This window comes from Sminthopsis crassicaudata, chromosome 2 (genome assembly GCF_048593235.1).
Source record: "Sminthopsis crassicaudata isolate SCR6 chromosome 2, ASM4859323v1, whole genome shotgun sequence".
In the NCBI taxonomy this organism is placed as follows: Eukaryota; Metazoa; Chordata; class Mammalia; order Dasyuromorphia; family Dasyuridae; genus Sminthopsis; species Sminthopsis crassicaudata.
In genome coordinates this window covers 107,188,866-107,211,886 of record NC_133618.1, presented here as the reverse complement: position 1 = coordinate 107,211,886, position 23,021 = coordinate 107,188,866, and the positions used below count along the sequence as shown (strand labels likewise).

The 23,021-nt window shown below is 35.2% G+C and overlaps 1 protein-coding gene across 2 annotated transcripts in view; it reads right to left on the bottom strand.

Moving 5' to 3' along the window:
- VRK2 (VRK serine/threonine kinase 2) overlaps positions 1 to 23,021 on the bottom strand; it is an 87,433-nt gene that overhangs the window by 2,767 nt on the left and 61,645 nt on the right. For both annotated transcript variants that reach the window (XM_074286983.1, XM_074286984.1), the window contains 4 exons: positions 16,985 to 17,105; positions 14,456 to 14,514; positions 6,814 to 6,998; positions 165 to 308 (listed from right to left, as the gene is read on the bottom strand). In XM_074286983.1, the coding sequence (XP_074143084.1) occupies positions 165 to 308; positions 6,814 to 6,998; positions 14,456 to 14,514; positions 16,985 to 17,105 (509 nt within the window). The remainder of the gene's footprint in view (positions 1 to 164; positions 309 to 6,813; positions 6,999 to 14,455; positions 14,515 to 16,984; positions 17,106 to 23,021) is intronic.

Genomic DNA, 23,021 nt, shown 5'->3' with positions numbered 1-23,021 from the left:
GATAATTAGTATTAGCTGCTTTGATTAGATCAGCTGGACATTTTTCTGTCTCTTTATTTAACAAAACCACACAACCTTGGCTCTCAGGAGAAAATGAAATACCTTTTCCCCCCAAAGGGTATGTTTTAATGCAACATTAAGAGGGGGTAGAGGACAGCTCTTACCTGAGCTGCTTCACTGTTAATCAGTTCAACCAGCTTCTCTTTTTGTTCTTGTCTCCAGATTACATGAGACTCAGCACTTCTCTCATCTTTGGACTTGTTTGGAATTTGATCAGTTTTTTTTGTGATAGGTTTTGGTGCATTAACCTGTTGATATAAAGAATATCACAAAGTAAAATGAAAAAAAACTTTGTCACATACAAGAAAAATTCCCTTATCTAAAAAGCTTGGAAAATTTCAAGATGAAAAAACTAAAAGGAGAATATCAAATGGAGAGTAAGGAAAAACTGTTCTATCAGGCAAAATCCTGTCTATTCCTCATCAATAAGACAAGACCAATTAAAATTAGTGCTGCTGTATGCTCTCTTCAAAAGTCATCTCTAAAGATAACTTGCATATTTTTTTAAAAGGCATTTTTACAGAAAACTGTTTGTCATATTTTAAAGCTGCACATGAATTCATTATTAACCTTTGCTGGGAGTGAATCCAGTCGTCTTTGAAATTTAAATTCTTATTAATTAACTACATCTTAGTTTTCTATCTTTGCAGTGAGCCTAATTAATGTGAAAGTCTAAAATGAGATGATGAGTATTCACTTTCACATAGGTGATTTGACCTTTTAGCAATATAAATAATAGTTTATATTATCTGATCGTAAGTATCAAGGGTTATGCTCTACAAGTTGTGTGACTAATGGCAAGGGTATTTTTGTTTCATTCCACAGATAACATTACTATTGCCTAACTTCAGGGGTATTTGATACTCAACATCTTTTAAACAAGCATTAAAATGAAGGTAGTGCCCTCTGAAATACACAGAGAAAAGGAGAATACCACTCATTGGTGTGAGACAGAGCACCAGCTTTAAATTTCTAACAGCTGAGAGTACATGGATTAAATACGGGGCAAAGGATGAGAATAGCACAAAGGGGAAATAATGGAGTCACTGGTGCCAAAACAGAGAATGAACTACAATGGCTAGGCAAGCCAAGCTTCAATTTGTAGTCACAATTTAGCCTCTTTTGCCAAGTGCTTGGTGTTCGCCCCTTTCCTCCCCTTTAAAATATGCTGGCATATGCGTATAGGTTTAAGTTGTCACAATAACATTCTTTTTTTATTTTATTTTTTTTTAGTAGAACCCAGCTTATCATAGGGATAGCATCCCTAAGCCTTTCCACTACTTGCACATTGGAAGTGCTTTCCCTAATTCACTCAGGGGCTATTTACCAATACCACTCTACCTTTCATATCATTTAAAAAAAAGTTGTTCAACTACCAAGAAAACAAAAGTACTAAACAAATACATGTAACATCACCAGCCCAAACTCAAGGTTTTCATTATTGCTCCCATGTCTGACTCTCCTTAAATGACAAGAAATTTAAATATGGGTTTACACACTCTTTTGAAAGTATAACCTAGAAAAAACTCTGCAATAATAACGGAATTTTTGGCACAAACAAAAAAAGTAAGCCTTGATAGAATTCTTCATAAACCAGGGAATTGGGAAAGGGAAGAGAAAGGAATATGAAGGAGGGTGCCTACAAAGTTGAAACTAAAGAGAGTAAAAGTTTTTCCCAAAAGCTACAGACCTAAAGAGTAAACACCTAATTAAAAATTCTCAAATGAGTTTTCCATAAGATTGAGAGATAATATACCTAAAGTACTTTGTAAATCATTAAAACATAACAGAAATGTCAGCAGTTATATATTCAAGTATAGTTCAAATGTGGGTAATTTTCTATTTCTCAGTTAAAATCTTTTTTAAGGTACCAGCTACTAAAAACATAAGAGCATACAGTCTTAAAACTACTGGAAAATAACAGACCAAAAAGATGAGTTTATAATGTGGAATTTAGAATCAGATTATTGTCCCCTTATTCATCAAATTAAAACTATTGCTTCCCCTAGATTTTCTAAGGAAGGGGGATAATGCTAGTTCAATGTATAGCAGTATACTTTCTTCCCCCTCCCTTTACTGATTCCTTTTGCCCTATGCTAGTTAATCTCAGATACTAATGGCTATCCTCAAATGGTACCTACAAATCCTATCTATAACCATCTCTGATTAGTGGCCACTCAGTTGTCTCTTTAAGACCTTCATGGTAGAGGAGTAGGGAGGGGGAACTAGTGGGGATAGATTGCTTCCTAAGACAACACACTCCTGAACAAATCTCATTTGTAGGAATTTTTCCCTTAGATTTAGTTGAAATCTCTGTCCCTGCAAGTGGGTTGGGGGAAGGGGACAGTAATCAAAGTGCCAAGGGGAATAATCCATCTGGGGATAAGTAGAGTCTAAAAGAATATAGTTAAACTGGCTACAAAGAAACTACCATAAGATGGAAGTCTGATAAGCTGGAGAAGACCAACTAGAATGTTGAAGTATCTTCAGTTCATGTGATATGAAGAGTGACTGAAGGAACTTTGGACATATGGTCTGGAGAAGAAAAAACTGATGGGAAATAACAAATATGTTTTCAAATACTAGAGTCAAATTTCTTGGTTTGCTCCAATTAAGACCAGTGAGAGAAAGTTAAAAATGCAGATTTCAAATAAGTGCAAGGGGAAAAAGTTCCTAATAATTAAAGCTGTCCAAAAGTGAGGTGGACTTCCTTAAAAGGTGACACATGGACCCTCCTTAAAAGTTTTAAAGAAAAGATTGGATGACTACTCATCAGGAATACAGTAGATGAGACTTGTGGGTACCAGCTGGAGTAGCTAACCTCTAAGCTATTACGTCTGAGGTTTGTGTCATTTTTGTCCTGTGTGATTTATCTATATCCTTTCATTAATTCTTCACATAGCCTAAATAAAAGATGGATACCTCCCTCTAGGTCAGGGGTTCTATATTTTTATATGGTTATATATCAAAGAAAAGTTTGTTCTCTTGAAAACACTTTGAGAAGACAAACAACAATTTCTCAAATTCAATCTAATTTTCACTCTTCTTACTCAATTTTTAGACCTAGTCATTGTAGCCCTATTCAAGATATATGTTAAGAACAATATACATTAATATCCACTTAATTTCGCTGTGAACTGTAATCCTTATTTTAATGGCTATGGACTTAATAAATACAAAACAAAACAAAACAAACAAAAAAAAAAAAACCCTAGCATTTCTGTAGTATTTTAAGGTTTGCAAAATGCTTTACAAATATCTTATCCTTTTACAGGTAAAAATTTAGGCAAGCAGAGTTAAGTAACTTGCTTGGAGCCCACAGCTAGTGAGTGTCTGAGGTTCAATTTGAGCTCATTTTCCTGACTCCAGCTCCAGGGCTTTCTCCACTAGACCACCTAGCTAGCTGCCTCTACTAAGGAGATCATGGGTAGCCAAGACCCTTAGTAATCTGTACAAAGTCATTAACAAAAAGGATCACCAGGATGGTTTCACTATATGGAACTCAACTTAGGCACTTGACCAGACATCCTATGTGACAATAGTAAATACATTTTCTGGGCACATATTTTCTTGTTTATTCTTTACTTGAAAATCAGATCACCAAACAGTTCTTTCCCTGAATGTCGCCAGGACTTTTCCCTTTGTTGGAGAACAGCCACTAAAGCTACATTTTACTACAAAATTTAATGCTTTTTGATAAGTCAAAAAACAAATACTGTGGGATCTTGCATTCTTCCCACCCTTAAGTCAATTGAGTACTTGTGATCTACTGTGAAAACTCAGCAAAGCCTATCTGTCCACCTCTAATCAATTGGGTGACTTTACTCAAAAATGGAGCACTGTTTGGAATTTCCAGCTATGTTACTAATTTTGGGTAACAGTCTTCTTTATTTTTCCTCTTTCAAGAACTGGATGCCTTTTTTCCTCCTTGTAGATGGACTATTTTCTTTAGCTAATTAAATGCATCATTGAGGAAACAAAAATTTTAAAAACCACTCAATCCCCCACATATACTTGAAAGAAAAATAGCTTTTTATAGCAGACTGATCCACAGACATTTTTGTCTTTTCCCCCCCTGAAAATATGAGTCATGGGAACTATTTTATTTACTTTCTATACCTTTTTTTAGTACACCTAAGTGGTTCATGAGCAAAAAATATCCTGCAAGACATGAACCTAAAAATCTGAAATCTACTAAGTGTGGAAAACCAAAATATTATCATTCATCGTGCAAGAGGCGATAGTCCTACATTTTAGACTTTAGTGGTTATTACAAATTCTGTCATTCTTTGTTTAGTTTACATCAGTCTCTTATACTTTTAGAAAGAAATTTTCTCATTTATTTACTGGAATAGTATGAAAATAGAATCCTTTTGCTTTAGTGTATAGAAGTCCTGAGATCTGACTCAAATTCTGCCTCTGACATAATAGTCATAGTACTTTATAGTATGCAAAGTATTGTGTGCATTGGATCATTTAAGCTTCTTAACTAATCAGAATTGGATGCTATCATATTTTTCCTTTCATTTTGGAAATGTGTAAACAGGTTCTGAATTATAAAGTGATATAACCGTTGTTACACTGCTAGCATCAGAGGCATGATTTGAACTTGGGTCTTCCTGACTCCAAGCCCGGCACTTTACCCACAAGACCATGTGGCATGGCAAATTTTTCTCAATGCTATAGATAGGACTTTAAGCCCATTTAGAAAACAGCTGCATCAGGGGAGAGTTTACACCTAACAAATATTCAGGAAAAATAAAAACATTTAAAATATTAAAAAGAATGCTTAGCTACTTGATAAAAATTTATTTAACTTAAATTACTTATGTAAGCATATATATACACAAATATAATATTTTATAAATCTTTGATATAAAATTTTATTTAAAAAAAAAACCTTAATACTCAATTAAAAAATACTTAGCCATAGAGAAGTCATTTATATGACAGATACTTTCAAAAATATATATCCAGGATAATATGATAATAAATTTTGTTTTTAATGTGTATATATTTAAGATATTAGTTAATTTTCTGAGATTTTTATGAGTTAATGTTTTGTGTTTTTGCTTCTCATAATTACTTAATGTCCTAAACTGAAAGAAAAAAGAGGGTGAAATATTATTTCAGGTTGAGGCACCTAATAAAGAATTTTATACTCTATTCTTTTCCTATAAAAGTGGTTTCATAAAATATAAAAAAAACCCCTCCTTTTCTTGACTTTCTTGATAAAAATAAAGATTATAGTGGTACAATCTAAATTTTTATACCAAAGGAGAATACAGATATCACTTTTTATATTAGCTTCTTTTATATTTCAATTAAGTTTACTAAGCTGAAAAACTACAAAAATGAGAAAAAGCTGCTTAAATTAGTGCAGATTAAGTGTTGACCATTATTGCAAGGGAAATATATGTCAATGAAATGGCTTTTCTGTTTTGTTGCAAAAGTGATAAAAACACAAAAGTCAATAAAACTGTTAAAATAAGTCTCAGTAATTACCAAGATCAAAATCCAGTGGCTTTTTATTAAACATGAACTTTTGTTCTGCCTTCTACAATACGTAAATAGTGCTGACAATTGGTTTGTGAGCCACTTGCTACAATAAAACGTAATTGTATCATGAGAGAAAGGTGACAATCAGGAGATCATGAAAAAATTACATATTCTCACTGGTAGTTAATTAGCCATGCAAAACCTCCTCAAACAGATATTCTCTTCTATTAGGAATGATTACTATGCAGGCCTACAGATGTCAATACCACAGTCATTCAAATACTTCTTTCCCTACTAATTGAAGGTTGTAAAGCTCTGGTGCCAAGGTTTTGCTTCCAAAGAGCTAATTTATGACTAGAAGGATATTTTATGTCTTCAGTTGCAGCAGCTACAAAACTCAGCAAATCAGAACCATCTGTGCACTGATACTTGACTCACCATTCATCTAGCAGCCTATCAGTCACATTAGTTTGCATCCTGCATTCTTGGCTCATATACACTTGTGATGATCCAAAGTTCACAAGAAATATTAAAAATGAATGGCACCCTGACCCTGCCTTATTGCACATGCATCAGAGAAGAAACAGGTTTTTTGCATAAAAGTAGTTTCATTGAAGGAGCAGGACTGATATTTTGTTGCAGGTCCAGTAATCTCACTAATGGCATCAATCTCGAATCTGCTTTTTATTTTTTATTTTTCAAATCTGCTTAACTGAGCTTTCAAGACTGAAGAAAAAAATAAGGGGGGAACAGAGGGTAGAAGGTAGAACTATAAAAATAAAAATGATGTCTGTCTTGTTTTTTATATATCATTCCAGAAAAGCATCATGTACACTACATACAAATAATCTACTTGAATCCAAGAACATCCTACCTAAAAATTGGTCAAATCGTCAGGAAACTAGAGGCAAGAAATAATTGAAAAAAAGTAAATTCAATGTTTTAATCACTAAAGGCAATGCTGTCTTTAATCTGACTGTAGGAGGTCAGATTTTTCCTTGTGATACTAATAATCCACAGGCTCTACTTCTTTGACTTGAGAAACTATGGGTTTACCAAAACTACTTGTGGCAGTTTTCTTCCTTGAGAGCCCACATCCAGATATTTGGACCAAATGAGAGGAAACAAGAATGAACAAATCTACTGAGCAAGAAACTTCAGAGTCAGACTCATTTTGAGACCTAAATCAATTTCCTATGGCACAAAAGTTTCATAAAAAGGTAATCACCAACCCCTAAGGATCATATTACTTACTTTTTGATCTTTTGAGGAAGTACTTGAACTCCTGATATATCCAGCGGCAGAAAATTCCAGTAGCCCTTTGTGTAGTATTCCATTTGATTCCAATCCATCCAGCAGTATTTTCTTTAGCATTTGATACTTGGGCTTTTCATCATATGCTAAACCATTGACATATGCCAAAAACTGGGCAATTTCACCTGAAAAGAATTTTTTTAATTGTCATTTCTTTTTGTGAAAAATGTTTAAGTTCCTTTTAGTTTCAAAATCTTTGTCACCTATCAAAAAACCTAAATACCCAAAGGAACATGTTTTCCAATTCTCAAAAGTCTTAAAATAAAGGGATTATATAGTAATGGAGTATGGTAAAGCACATTTTTAAAATAAAAATGAACTGCTTTTTAGCTGCTTATGTATTATTCTCATAGAAAGAAGGAAAAAATTAATAATCTGGATTTGATTACTATAATTATTAAAAATATAAACATTGTAAAGTAGTAATAAATTAGATTTGCTTAGTAATTAAGCAAAAAAAAAAACAACAAAACTAAACATTTAAAAATGTAACTCTTGCCTATTCAAGATTATTTGGCAGTAGACTGACAGCATTTCTAGGGAAAAGAATCTCAAGCAGGTGTCAACCAAAGTTCCTACTTAGTGGCTCCAACAGTACATTAAGAAATGGCCTTGTGTTCCAGGTTCTCATCCAGGCTTGACACCCTGAAGCTCTGTATACCTTCTGAGACCTGTCCACTCACCATACAATCTTCCTGACTAATGAAGCTGAAGCAAGGGAGGGCTTTCTCCCTTTTGTTTCTTGGCTGGTGCAATCTTGCATGCATTGGTTTTGTATTGAGAAGTATCATAAAAAATACACAGGCAGATGTGAGGTGCACTGAAAGTCAGCTGGTACCCAAGAAATGAGGTGCAACCACAGCTGTGATTCAAGTGGACACACTATTTTTCATTCTTGTTTCAAAGGGTCTGGGTCTGAAATTTAAGGCATAAGATGCTTTAAGGAAGTGCCTAGCACAGGAGCCTTTAAAAATCGGCATGAAAATGAATTGTGCTGTCCATTTTCAGTGGATCCCCAAAATTGAGGAGTTCTGTTTTTGTTTCTTTCAATGCTTATTTACACAACCATATAATACATGGTGCTTTATTCTTTATTTAGTTTTTTTATTCTGTGGCAAGAAGATTCAGGGAAGGAGTGTTGGCAGAAAGGGATTTCCTGCCACCCTACACATCTCCTACCATGCAGACAGAGGTGGTGATGGTGGTGTGGTGATGTGGGAACTACAGGAACCTTGGCACTTTCCCTTGATCCCTACTGGCAGAAATGGCAGCAGGAAGCTCCTGCATGCCAATTCCTCCATTATAGCCCAGCCAGTGACTGTTTGAAAGCACACAGCTCAGGGCTACTCCCTGGGACTCTGTGACTTAAATTAGTGCCCTTGCTTCCAGGACAGTTGCATCAAGAATGGCAGAATGTGGTCTTTTTGAATCACCCCAGCCACAAGACCAGCAGCTAGTTGGTAGAAAATAGTGCCAAAAATATATCACCATTTGACCTTGGCTCTTGAAAAATCAAGTTGTTTGACCTATTCTTGGCACTGCTCCTGCCCTCCAACTCCTTTACCTACTTAGGTTTCTGGCCTGGTTTTTAAGTAATGTAGCAACAGAATAAGGGTTTTTGGGTTTTTTCCCCCCTAGACTTTATAAGGTATGATGTTATCTTGCCTTCTGTCAATCAAAATTGTAGCAATCAGCATTTTGAACTATTTTTAACAATGTAGAGATAATCAATCAAGAAGCATTTATCTGAAGATAAAAAACAGTGTTCTTACCTTCATGGATCTTGCATTCTAATGAAATCACAATGAAAAACGTGACATAATGTCCTTCATATATTCAAATAGGTAAGAAATGATGGTGGTCTAGGGCCTATTTAAAGTAAATTCTTCTACATAAATTTTGTGGTCAATTCCAGCTTGCTTGTAAGTAATTTCTTTTCTTCCACAATCCCCAGCACTGGCCGAGTTTTTCCTTTTCTATTACTACCATTTGTTATTTCCAACCAGGATTTCTCTCTTTCCCTGCCTCACTAGGGAATATGATATATCCTTGCATAGGACCAGGTTTTCTGCTAGTAAAAAGAATAAAATGGTTCCAGCTTATGCATGACTCCTTCCCCCCCCTCCTTTCACCTAGGTGGGTCCTGTAAAGAAAAACAATGTCACACGTAAGAAAGGAAAGAGAAAGAACTGAAAATATCCCCATTTCAGAAGAAGGAAAAAGTAATTCTCAGTGTATCCCAGACATTTCGTTAAAAGAACAAAATACTAAGATAAAGAACTACTAGTTCAATGCCCATACCTACATGTGTCTTATAGAACAGCTGAAACTTAACATGTCAAAATAGAAATTACCATATTTCATTCCCTCTCCAAATTAACTTCTTTTATATTGACTACATCACCAAATACTTTCCAAACTTGTCAAAATTTGCAGCCTTAGATTTACCCTTTACTATTCCCTCTCTATCATACCCATATCCAATCAGATACAAAATTCTGTTGATCCTACCTTCACTATATCTCCTACATCTGTTTTCTTCGCTCCATTCAGGCTCTATTCTCCCTCTTATCTAGTTCAAGGCCCTCATTACCTTTCATCTGGACTTTTAAAATAGTCTCCTAATTGGTCTTTCTAATGCCAATCATGTCTCACTCCAATTCATCTTTCATGAAACTGTTGAATTAAGATTCCTAAAACACACTTCACCCTGTTACTTCAACTCAAATATCAAGATCTTCCTACTGCTTCTAGGATGAAATAAAAAAAAAAAAAAAAAACCTCAGGCATTTGACATCCACTCTACAGCAAGACTTCCATTTACCTTTCCAGTATATTTTCTATTACTCCTCATTCATTTTCTTTTCTAATCAAACTAGCTGCTCTCCATAAACAATATTCCATTTCCCATCACAGTGTCTTCTCCCAAGTGTTCCTACAGGCCAGGAATATATTCCCTCCTCAGTCCTTTGTTCATTTTAAGCACAGTTCAGATTGGCACCCACATGAAGCTTTCTCCCCATTAATGAACGAACATTAAGAGATGGGAAAGGCTAAGGAAGCTACCAAAAAGAACAGTGCCTGTATCCTCATTAGAGAGCAAGAGAAAATGGGGCACGTGGTAAAGGAGTATTTGCCATCCTCTTCTCCCATCTTCTTTCTGTTCATTACCTCTGTTCAAGACATGGGCAGGCTTTAACAACTTGTCCTGAGATCAACCTACAAGAAAGACTTGAGTTGGGTTGGAGGCATTCCCAGGAAGCAAGAACAATAAAGTAAGGGGAGTTACTGCTATTGCCAGATGTCTGCATGGAATGTAAGTCAGGTATACATAAATCACAGATTGCTTGTACTTTATTAATGGTATTACCAGAAACTAACTACTATTTATGAATAACAGTGTATCTTTGGAGAAACATAGGGATTTCTAAACTAGAATATACATAATACATCTCTCCTTAAGTCAGAGTCTTAGACAGCCCCTGCCACAACCCAGAAATTGCTGAGTAGCAACTCTGCCTTCCTCCTCTCTAAACCATTCTAATAAATTGGGATGGAACAAGGTCTTTGGATTCCCTACCAGTGTCTTTTGGGTACATTCCCATCCTTACAAGATCAATATGATACCCTTAATTTTTTTCTTTGAACATTAAAAATTTATTACTGGGTTCCTTATTCTTCATCGCGACCAATTGCTTTCCAATCAAGATTTCTCTCTTCCCTTTTTCCTCCATACTGTCCCCCTGCTCACTGCTGATGGCTTCTATGAACAAGACACCTTCTACATTTAAAGCATAGCACTTATATGTATGAAATTGTTCAGATATTCTCTCCCCTATTTGAATGTGAACTCACTGAGGGCAAGAATTGTGCTTCTGCCTTTCTTGGCTTAGCACTTTCAGCTACAGTGCCTCGAAAAAGGTAAACTTCTAATGAATGTTGTTCATTGTTGTTGCTAGTAAACAATTAGGTTTTTTGTGCCAAGAAAGGTAGAAAAAAAAGAAAATTCTAGGAAGTGGTAGATGAGAGGAAAGAAAAACATCCCACTAGACCAGCTATTCCTTTGGGATGGAAGGAACCTTGCAGAGTCTGGAGTCTGAGAGAGAAACATGGAAGAAGGTAGCTCCAAAATGGTGAGTTGCTGTCAACCTGACACTTAAATCTGTGATACAGATTTAAGATGTTGGCATTTTAATTTTGGAGGTGACAAAAGAAAATTTTGCATCTCAGAAGAGGTATTAGTTTCTCAGTTACAGAATAGACTGAGCAGCTTAAGTACAGGCAATATATATATATTTTTTCCTTTGTATCCTCAGTTCTTAATATAGTGATTGGTGTGTAGTGGACACTTAATAAATGCTAGTTGAAAGACTGACTAAGATGTAGGGAATATAAATAGTAAATGATCTTTCCTGGATGCTAAAGAATGCTATCTGAATATCATCACTGCCTCTCATTTTAGGAAGCCTCATCTTTCTAAACTCTATTGTGTCCTTCAAGAGAAATAATATAATGGAACCTACCTGATAAAGTGATGACCTAATATATGTAAAGTGCTTTGTAAACATTAAAGTGCTATAAAAATGAAAACTATTATTAAAGTGAATGTTGTGTGTTTTAATCTATTTAAACGCAAAAACCTAACAAAGCTTCCATTTCCATGCAGTTAGAAACCAGTCTTCTTCACATCAATCACTTCTTAATTTAAGAATAAAGTGTCTGGCTGTTGGTTTTGTTTTTTTGATCATAACTAAGGTTTTATTTGTATGCAGAACTCTGAGTGAGCAAAAAACCTCTATGAAGGCAAACAGCAGTTCTGCAATTAACTGTCCTAGAGAATTGTCTGAGGAACTTTAAAGGGTGAAAGACCTTGCAAAGGTTAGCATAGCTACTCTCTGATGAAGGCAGCATTTGATCCCAGGCCTTCCTAACTTCGGGGCCAGTTGCCTATCTGCTACAGCATGCTGCTTTCTCTGAAGCTTGTTAAAGTTACATAATTTTGACAATAGCAATGAAACTTATGTTAATCAATAAGATTAACGTTAGGACCCAAGAAAGACACTATCCAATCTTCCTTTCAGGTGTCCTGCTGTGGTTCAAAATAATTTCTAATAATACCTATAATAGTAAGAGCATCAGTCTTCACCACCATGTAAGCATTCTTCTGCTTAATTGAAATAAATCCTTATATAGTACAATCTGGCTGACCATTAAAATAAAACAAAACTGCATTTGAAGTTATTTTTGGGGAGGAGGATAGAAAGAGGTATACCAATTTAATTCAAATCTTTATAAAAAGGTATTAAATACCTTTTATGTGCAAGGCTTCACGCTAGGTACTGGAATACAATAATGAAATTAGGACCAAGTCCCTATTTTTAAGGACCTTAAATTCTACACCAGCAATGATCTTCCAATATTGCCAAATAATGCATATATATGATCATTCTGATTTTTTTTTCATGACATTTTAACCAGGGAATAATCTCAGTTGTTGTTGTTGTTGTTGTTTTAAATCAGGCTTTAATTTCCCTTTCTCCAAGTAAAAAGAAAAAGAAAAAATGAAGGCTGGTAGTTATAAAAAGTCAAAAATACTGATAGAAAAAAAAAAAAAAAAAAACATACTTGTGCATACTCCTCCCATTTGAGAAACCTTCCCCAATCAGAATGTAAGTTGCATTAGGGGAAAGTCTTTATACATTTAAATTACCAGTGCTTAGCACAAAGTAGGGCTGTTAGAAAGCACTTAATAAATATTTGCTAAATGACTGATTAGAAAAGGTGTTGAAATTTGAAAGATCACATAGGCAAGTTCCTATTATAAACAAAACTGGTTCAAAACGGTAGACACATTAGATGCTATCTTTATCTCACAGGGCCTTATTAGGCAGCGTAGGAAGCTCTGATATTTACTGACTGGGAAAATCAATTAAACTTCTCTCAATCTCAGTTTCATCATCTATAAAATGAAAATAATAACAGCATCTCCCATACAAGTACACACACATGAAGATTAAATGAGATGTGTTCACTCATTTCAGTTGGAGCCAACTCTTCGTGATCCCATTTGGGATTTTCTCAGCAAAGACACTGGAGTGGTTTGCCATTTCTTCCCAAGCTCACTTGATAAGTGAGCAAACTGAGGCAAACAGGGTGAAGTGACTTGCTCAGGGCCACACAATTAGTAAGTATCTGAGGCCAGCTTTGACCAATCTTACTGACTCCAGGCCCAACACCTCTATTCACTGTGCATTGTTATTTCTCAAATGAGATAACATTACATAAATCACTTTACAAACCTTCTCTAGTTCATTTTATAGGTGAAGAACTGAGGCAAACGAGATAAGTAGCTTGCTCTGGCTTGCATAGTAAAAACTGTATGATGCTGAATTGAACTCAAGATGAATCTTCCTGATTCTAAGACCAGTACCCTACTTACTCTGCAAACTATTATAGGATTACAGACTGGCCATATAGTCCAACCCTTTTATTGGACTTATGAAGTACTGAGTGGTTAAGCTAGTTAAGTGATTTGCCCTAAACCACACAGGAAGGAAAGAACAGAGAAATCTGAATCCACTTCATCTCACTACAAAGCTAGCATTCTTTCTACAATGCTAAATAACCTCCTTTGGCAGCTTTAAAAACAAAAACAACAACAAATGACTAGATGGATCAATAATGGTTAATTTTACTTTTCAACTCTTGGTTGAGTTGCTTCACATTAGGCCATATATATAAGGTATATAGGTTCCTCTAAAGGGAATTATCTGACCGCTTATCCAGGGACTAAACAGTGCAAGAACAGAGGCAGCAAGAATCCCTATGCTTATCAGCCTTGGTGATGGAAGCAAAGCAGGCCTTACATGACAGCCTGACTCAGTAGTTAAACCAGAGCTCAACAATGGGTCATGGATGCATACATAAATGACAAGAGCTTGGATGATACTGATAATGGTATCAATTAAACAGCTTCAGAGAGAGAAAACAACTTAATTCGTTTTCTACACACAAAGTTCCTCTAACTTAAACAGGCTTGAAGTTTCTGCTACCTATTCAGTGTAAAAGTAATGTACTTATTGGCTGTATTTAGTCTTTTAGCAAGCACCACCATACATGATTAACAGCAAACAGTCATCTTTTTGTGGAATAAAAGTTTCTCTAACTTTTTCCCCCCCTCTGGTGCCCATCAATGTATTTCTTTAAATTATAAATGAGCAAGGAAAAAAAATGTGTTAACACATGTACCTGAAATGAAGTATGTTTGGTGATTAAGATCTTGCAGGATTCTTAAAACATTAACTCCCAAAGAATAACCAAATAGCAGAATAATTCTACCACCACTAGAAATCTGCTTATTTTCTGTTATAGGCTCATATTCTTTAGTCAAAAATATACTAAATTATCAAAAACTTTAAGATTTCTCCATTTTAGACAGAAACCTATCTATGATGAATTTTCTTTTTGGAGGGAAGGAGAGATGTGAGGGGTAAAGTAGGGAGAAGGGAAGGATGGTGAAGTAGGGAGATGGGCAAAGACTGTGGGCTGTAAAATGTACAATAGAGGTGATAATCAGACTTACGGCAGCTGTTTCCAGAAGGATTCCACTTCATCACTGAACTGGGGAGCTCATCCAGAAGACTAAAACAGAGCATAGCACACATTTAATTTGCTTTGTAGCAGGTGATTCATTTGAAAAATTACCCAACAATAAAACTCAGCTTTTGTAGGGAAGGGATCTTTGAGATGGCTAATTATTGGCAACCTTACTCCCAACATACCTGTTCTGAGAGGGAAACTAGTCTTAATTTTTAACTAGAGTCTGGACACTATGGAATGAAAAGCAGAATGTTCTGATTAAAAGTTCATCTGAATGGAATGTCTAACTTAATTTTGGGGATAAAATCTGTCATAATTATTCTCCACAGAAACATTTTTAAGGGAAAATTGAATTGAATATTAGTATTTTGTCTTTTTAAAATAATAGCTCACTTACGTGGTACTTTAAGGTTTATAAAGCTTCTTATGTACATTATTTCATTTGAATTAAATCATAAGAAGTCAGGGGGAATGAATTGTTAGGACACTTGAATTTTTTTTTTTTTTTAACCTTCTTACTTAGGTAGTTCATTTGAAAATTTCAAAGTGCATTGATAATTTGCCTCTTCAATAAGAAATGATTTTAACTAAGCTATAATAAACAGGTTGACAAATAAGGGTTCAAAAAGAAAATGGTGCTTTCTTCCCCCACCTAGGTTTCCATATACATATATATATATATATATATATATATATATATATATATATATATATATATATATATATATATATATATATATATATATATATATATATATATATATATATATATGCATTAGGCAGGACATAAACATTTCCTTCAATTGCACTCAGCTGTGTGCACTACAAATACTAAAAAATGCAACTTAACATTCTTGTGGTACGCACTTCACGGCACAAACCCAGACATATGCAAAACCACGACAACAAACACATCGTGTGCTCATTTCAATTTGTAATGTCACCGTGGCCTAGGAAAATAAGCGGCATAAAGGAAGAGTTTACAAACACACCAAAATGAGGATATTCAGCGTTATATCTCCCCACAGTAAACATAACTGGGACAGATTGTGTATAGATGTGTGTGTGTACACACATATTACATATATGCTAGGCTTCTATTGTTATGTAGAATAACAGAAAATACCGCAAATTAGCCAAAAAATCTATGATGTGGTGGCTGGGGACAATGAGAACCTGTACTATTTTATATTGATTAGATTAGCACCAGACTGTAGATAGACTAATGGAGGGGAAAAAAAAAAATGAACACAGTATTTGGTAGCATTTTTATTAAAATTAACCATATCTATTTAATTCTAACTATCCTAATAATATTTTATGAACCCAAGTTCATTTTTCTCATTCAGCAAAATAGGGTGTAATACCTTGCATTTTTTTATTCTAACTGGACCAGAGCATTGCATGTAAACATCTGTCTTTTTGAGTACTTATGTGGCTCACAATCTGAAGAATGCCAGGTGTCCAAGGGTTAATTTGGACACATGGATCACTGAAGAGCATGAATGATTGATGGAACATTGAATTGTGGCTATGTGTTAGTTTGGGGTGGGGGGAGTAAAAAGGCTATGGCAATCCAAACTTCCAAAGGAGAAATATTAAATATAACATATGTCAACATTTACAAATGTAGTCTGTATTATCCAGAGTCTGCAGGCTAACCTTTCTCTCTGCTGAGAGCTGATGCCACACAATTTGCAGATTGATTTCTGTGGATCAGTTCTCCCTATTGTGCACTTCTGTTGTGACTTGCCCTACTTAAAACTTTGCTGCCTTTTCCAATTGTGATATTATATCTATGGATAACTACTGCCGAGCATATCTTGGTCTATAATGAAAAACTGGTTACTTTGTGCTGCATGCAACTGACTTTCTCAAGCCTGATCAGTGAGAGAATGGAAGAGCAGGAATGTACTGGGTTCTTATTCTGACCTAATTCTCATTCTTACACAGATACTGGCTGATAAAAAGTTGGATTTGGAATTTTAATAACACTTATGTGGCAGTAAGATGATCTGCTTCCTATGGGCAACTTTAAACAGAAGGTTTTTCCGTAAAAGAAAACACATTCCCTCCAAGCCACAAGAGTAGGACATTCTCAATTGAAAAATAATAAATGGTTCATTTTCTCCCTATGTTAACACCAGTGCTTGGCACAGTTATTGTCACCCACACTCAATTCTCAATATTCATTTAATCGTGTATATATTAATATGAAGATGTTATTCCTTGAAAATAACACCATATAGAATCTATGCTTTGGAAACTCCTAAAATGGGAACAAATAAATCACTTTATGTCTTCCTAAATAGCTCATCTACCATGGGTATTTATGTGTGGCTTCTTGGAGTTTATATCTTCCCAATACTTTTTACAATATTTTTTTTAATTAAAGAAATTTGCTTTAACTTTCATGTAGGGTGAAAGGTGATCTTCCCCAGGATGTCAGATCTCTTTGATGCTTTCTTTCAGACCTGTTTTTGTAAATGATGGAATACTTAAAAGTGTGTACTTTGTTTTAGCAGTCTGGACGGCCACAGGGTCTTTCAGGTTCTGTTCCCAGGGCAGTTTGCCACATAGCCATTGCAGCATGCAGTAGCCGAGGATTTCAAGGTCGCCTCTTCTAGATGGGGCTAAAGGAGTAAGCATTGAGAGAGAAAGAATGATGAAGGATAAGGACGTCTTCTTGAGAAATAGAAAGGGCTTTGACTGAACTACAGTGGATGAAATATGAAAAAGCCAAATGGGCAAAAGTGTTTTGTTTGTTCAGCTGGAGCAGAACTAAAACGCCCAGGCTTCTGGCCCCAGTCCACAGACAGGCAGTGACTTGTTGCTGTTGAAAGTAAGGGTCAGTTTCCTCACCTCCTCCAACTTCATCCTTCCTTAGTCTGGCCTGTCACATGAACTTGATCCCCATGGCCTCTGACATGATCCAGACAGCCCATAACCCGGCACCAACACTTTCTCAAAGAGCCAAGCAGTAAAACAAAGAAATAAATGTCTGCAACTAAATTACTAACACATGTTCCAGGAAGTCCATGGGGTCTGCATTGGTCATGCAGAGACCCTCTGAGTGCAGACTAAACATTGATGGCCTTTCCTTTACTGCTACACAGCAGCAGAGGAAGCTAGAGAAGGAATGGCAAAACTGCCATCTAGTGTACAGCTGAGAACCCAGGGCTCATCTGAACATTTTTCCAAACAGTTGCCTGGGCCTAAGCTGCAATAGAGGTACAAATGAGGGTACAATGCTCTGAAATCTTGTAAGGTTTGTTTCTAGGTAGGAGGAACAATGACACAGAACAGAGGTATTGTGGTGGGAGGGAGAAGAAGTAAGGACCACCAAGTATTTCTTAATGTGAAAAACTGCATCTACAACATATGGAGTTTTGAAATTGAGTTAGATTTTCCTAAAAACAAACAAACAAAAAAAGCCACCTTACTAAAAGAAGAAATAAATATTTCCAGGCTACGGTAAGTACCTCACACAAGCAGAGTGAATTCAGCAAAATTATACATGTAACTTTAAGAGTACTTTGCCACCCCAAAAGAGGATGACATGATCTAGAGAAATGGGAACAAATCAGTAACAGAATTAGTTGCAATTTGATTCACAAGTCCTCATATTAATGGATGAACAAATCCTCAAGAGTGTCAACTATTCTTCTAGTTATTCTAAAGCTGGCTTGAACAATGGGCTAGTATTTAGAGCTATACAACTAAAAGAATGAATCTGGGCAGGAACATACATGCTCAGAAAGTTGAATGTAATACAATGAATTAAACTTGCTGTAAACAGGTATCATATTTTATGAGGTTTCATTAAATAAATTCTAAAAAGTCACTTAGCAAACTTATTTTTTAATTTAAAAAGTCATCTACTAAGAGCAATGGTGCCAACACATCATAACTGTTTCTTGTTACCATACATAAGTTATCATGAAAGCAAAAGACAAGATTAGCTCTTACACGTACTCTATCTTAACTGCTATTAGCGTATTGGATTATTAAAGGCCCTTCAATCTAGCAGAATGCTACATGATCCCTCGGGTGTCATTTATTTTCTGCACCAGATTCAACAATGTCCTAATGCAAGACTTGGCTCTCATATTAAAATAAAAACACAATCTCTACCACTTGCTGTTCTGTAGTGATTTCTTCAGTAATAAATCTCCCATTAATAGTGGAATGGTTCCATTCATACAGATGTTTGCACAAAGGCTTTTTTCCATTATGGTCATTCATTCCACCATATAAACCAGTACTTTTGATTTCAGACCTTCCAATTTACACAAAATCATCTTCTGTCACCTGTTTGGATGACACAGGCTGTATGCAAGTGGGCCCTTGCAAAAGAAGTCAAAATGAAAATAGAATGGGTATTGTCTTTCCCTCCATTTTTCACTCTACTGAAGGAGTAATTGATATGAAGCAATAAGTAATGGCAAGTCTTTTACATTTCTGAAACCAATCTTTCATAACTACTCTTCATCTGAAATAGCCCTGGGAGAGTTAACTTTTACTTCACCATTATAGTTTGGCCTTACATAATTAAAATATATTCTCTTTCACATCTTCAGTCTTTTGCCCATATTTGAGCTCCTCCTGCACCCACATATTAACATTATCTTCAGAGTTAGTATTTTTACTATCATGGCCACTGAATTTCAAAAGGGGAAAAAAAATTTAAACAAAGAATACCTCACAATTTCTCACTATCACCACTGAAGAAGGAATTAATGAATTAGAAATGTAGTCCTACCCACAGACAAGGGCAGAAACTTAAAAGTTATGACTTTTTATGAAGTTGAGACCTTAGGCATTCTAACAATGATTATTTCTTTTCTTCTCTTCAAATTTTATATTTCCTTAAAAGCTGTTAAAGGATCAGAAATGCTTCATAAAGGCATTCATTCCTCTGCAGTCAAGAGTTTTGCTGGCAAGACTATCAATCACAAAAGCCAAGGCTGATTTTAACTCTGATAAATTAGAAGTAAAAATATTCTTACTTATGACTCAATATACCCATAGTGATGAATACATATACTTAATCTAAAAATGAATTATCAGAGCTGAAATGTTTTAAAGTTCGACTTTTAAAATACAGTTCTTTTGAATCATTTGTAAATGGTTCCACTGTTTTTTGGAGAACTATTTTCAAAGACACTGTAATGATTAGAAACAAATTATATGTTTCTCTTTCATATATTTTTACACTTTTGGACATATGTTATCTCTTACCCTTTAATACCCTTTGTTCACACTGCAACTTTTAACTTTGATTCCTACAGAGATTTACTGAGCACCTACTACATAAAGAGTTCTGTGCTAGGCACAGAGAAAGACATGAATAGTCAATAATACACAATGTCACTGGCTTCATTATCTAATAGGAGAATAAGACCAGTATTACAAATGCTTTGCCATAAAAAGCATCAATTTTTCAAGTTGAGGCTCCATTAACTAATTAATTAATTTGATTAATATTAAATCATTTGTATTCATGCAACAGTTTAGTAAGAGAAAAAAATCTTAAAGATACAAACTTGGAATCTGTGGTATTCTCTCAGAGAAATGTGATAAATTTTCAATACTGAGGCATATTTGCCTGTAGCATCTCTCAAAACAGATCTCTCCCTCTAAAAAAATTAAATTCTCTTTAATGCTGGACATATCATTTAGCCCATTAAAATGAACAATTTAAGTTTGCAAACTTGTGAGTTTTTCAAAGATCTGACAATCCAACTCTTTAAAATATTAGCACAAGTGATAGTTACTGAAAACATATTAGTTATGGACACCAGTTGGCTAGGGGAGGGGGAAGGAATATTAGTTCTATTATAGAATGTGATTCTAGGATGATTTTCTGGTTGTTACACATTTCATTGTATACAGAACTACTTTTCTTGCTGAAACTGTGTGCAATTATAGAAGACTGTGCCCAAGGTTAACAGAGAAAAATACTTCATTCATTCATTCATTCATTTTCAACATTTATATTTGTAAGATTTTGAATTATAAATTTTTTCTCCCTTCCTCTCTTACCTGCCCCCTTTCCCCAATACAGCCAGAAATCTTGATATAAGTTATAGATACACAATAATTTTTAAAATATTTCCATATTTGTCATTTTGTGAAAGAAAATTCATGACAAAAAGTAAAAATCACAAGGAAGAAAAAGCAAACAACAATCAAAAGAGGTGAAAAAGGTGATCCTCATCCAGTCTCTATAGTTCTCTCTCTGGATGCAGATGGCATTTTTCAAAGGACATACTAGATTACTATTTTTCATACTATGCCAATTAAGTGGCATAGCCACTTACTCTGGGGTAGTAGGGAAATAGCACTAGTATAGGCAAACCAAAGACAGAACTTCTGTACTTGGGTTTATGATTTTTAAAAACTTTTACTTCCATTCAAGCATAAGAAAATGGAAGCTCAGTGGAAAGACTATTGGCCCTAGATTCAGAAACTGACCAGCTCAAATTCTACCCAGGATAAATTCCAGTTTGGTTAAATCATTTTTTTAACCTAATTAGGCCTTGTTATCCTGAGAAGTAAGATGGCATGGAGTCCTTTTTATCCTTAGATCTATGATCCTATGAGATCTTGTCTGTCCAAAGACAAATGAGCTCTGGACAAAAGACTTGGACAAAATGTCAGTGTCTGAAACTCCAAGAGGGATCACCAATAAAAAGCCTTCCTATACCCCAAATTTTCTCTCATTGAAAAGTTACTCTCACAGAATCTCAGCACTGGATGGGATGCCAGAAGCCAATGTCTACCTGAAATGATTGCTTGCTATATGTAAAATCATGCTTTGAACTGCTATAGGCAATTAAGCTATTATAAGATGCTAGTTCAAATTCGGGACATGAAGTCAGGTCAGTGAAATGATTTAGGGTCAGGCTCACTATTTATCCTTGGCTTTTTGAAGAGAATCAGTGATATCATGGGGGTGACGTCTTGACATGAAATTAGATTTAAGTGGGGCAGAATTCTAGTCAAATAGCTCCATCCGTGTTGCCTGGAGCTTGACTGAAGTGTAGAGGAGGAGGAATGAGGGTGCTGATTAGAGGGTATGGCTGTTATTTGCCCCTCTCCTGTTGTATTACTTACAGTATATCACAACATAATATAGGACATGAAAATCATTTAATAGACAGTATGAACTGGAAAACATCTACTTCAAGCATCTGCTTAGTGCAGTGGATCAAGTGCTATGCCTGAAGCAGGAAGACTTGGATTTAAATCCAAAGACACACAATTACTGTGTGATCCTAAGCAAATCACTTAACCTCTTTGCCTCAGTTTCTTCAACTGTAAGACAGGAATATAACAGCACCTGCCTTGAAGAGTTTTTAGAGGCTCAAACGAGATAATATTAAAGTGTTTATCAGAGTGCCTGGCACAATAAGCTCTATGACTGCTTATTCCCATCCTTGCTAAATGATTGACATATGGAAGAAAAAGAACAATTAGATGACCAAAGCAAGGAAATCCTTTTCCAAGAAGCTAATGATGATGATGTGGAAAATTAAAAGATCAAGGAATTTCTTGTTTTTCTACCTGGGCAACAAATAGAAATGAACTTCTGGCTGGAATGGGAATGAATGAAACATTTTTACAATGACTTCTGGGGTCCAGATCTGTGATTTCACCAGTGAGTGGAAACATCTCCCTAATGTGAGAGATTTCTAAAGTCGCACTATATATTCTTAGAGGATAGTATTTAATGCTTTATTTGAAGTATAACATGTTGTTCTCCCTTTCAAAAATTACAGTAATATCAAGGCAGAAGAATAATGCTCTGTAAGTGAGGAAGATCTGAATTTTCAGTCATTCCTCTGAATGACTTACATTCTGCCATGTAACCTTGGTCAAGTTACTTAAAATCTATTAAGAATCTAAGTTGCATAATGTGGTAAAGAGTATGCTGGATACAGAGTCAAAAATTGGGCTCAAAATGCACTCAGCCTTTTGGCTTACTTACTGAATTATCATCACATCATCATCATTATCCTCATCATCATCTCTATTATTTATATAGTGCTTCAAGTCTTACAAAACACTTAACAAATATTTTGTCTTCACAAAGCCCCCTCCCAAATAGGTTAAATTATTTTCATTATTCAGATAAGGAAACTGAGTCACATAGAACTTACCCAATAATACAACTAAATGAATGTTTCAGGCTGGATTTGAACTCAGGTGTGACTTCAGGTCCAATGCTACCTTTAAGCTTCTGTTTCATCAATCATAAAATGGAGACAATAATACACTTACCTCATAGGTTTTCTGTGAGGATCAAAGGCAAATTTATGTAAATTGTCTTGCAAATGAATTGCTAGTATTACTGTTCGTAATATTAATAGTAAATAGTATCCATCACAGAAATAATAGAGACTGCACACCTAACTACAAACTAAGGGATTTGGTTTGCTTTACAATGGTTTATCTAATAGAATGAATTCTTCACCCAATCAAAGAGTTCTGATAGTAAAAAGAAACTGGTTAAGATATATGCCAACACTGAAAAGTCAACCCCA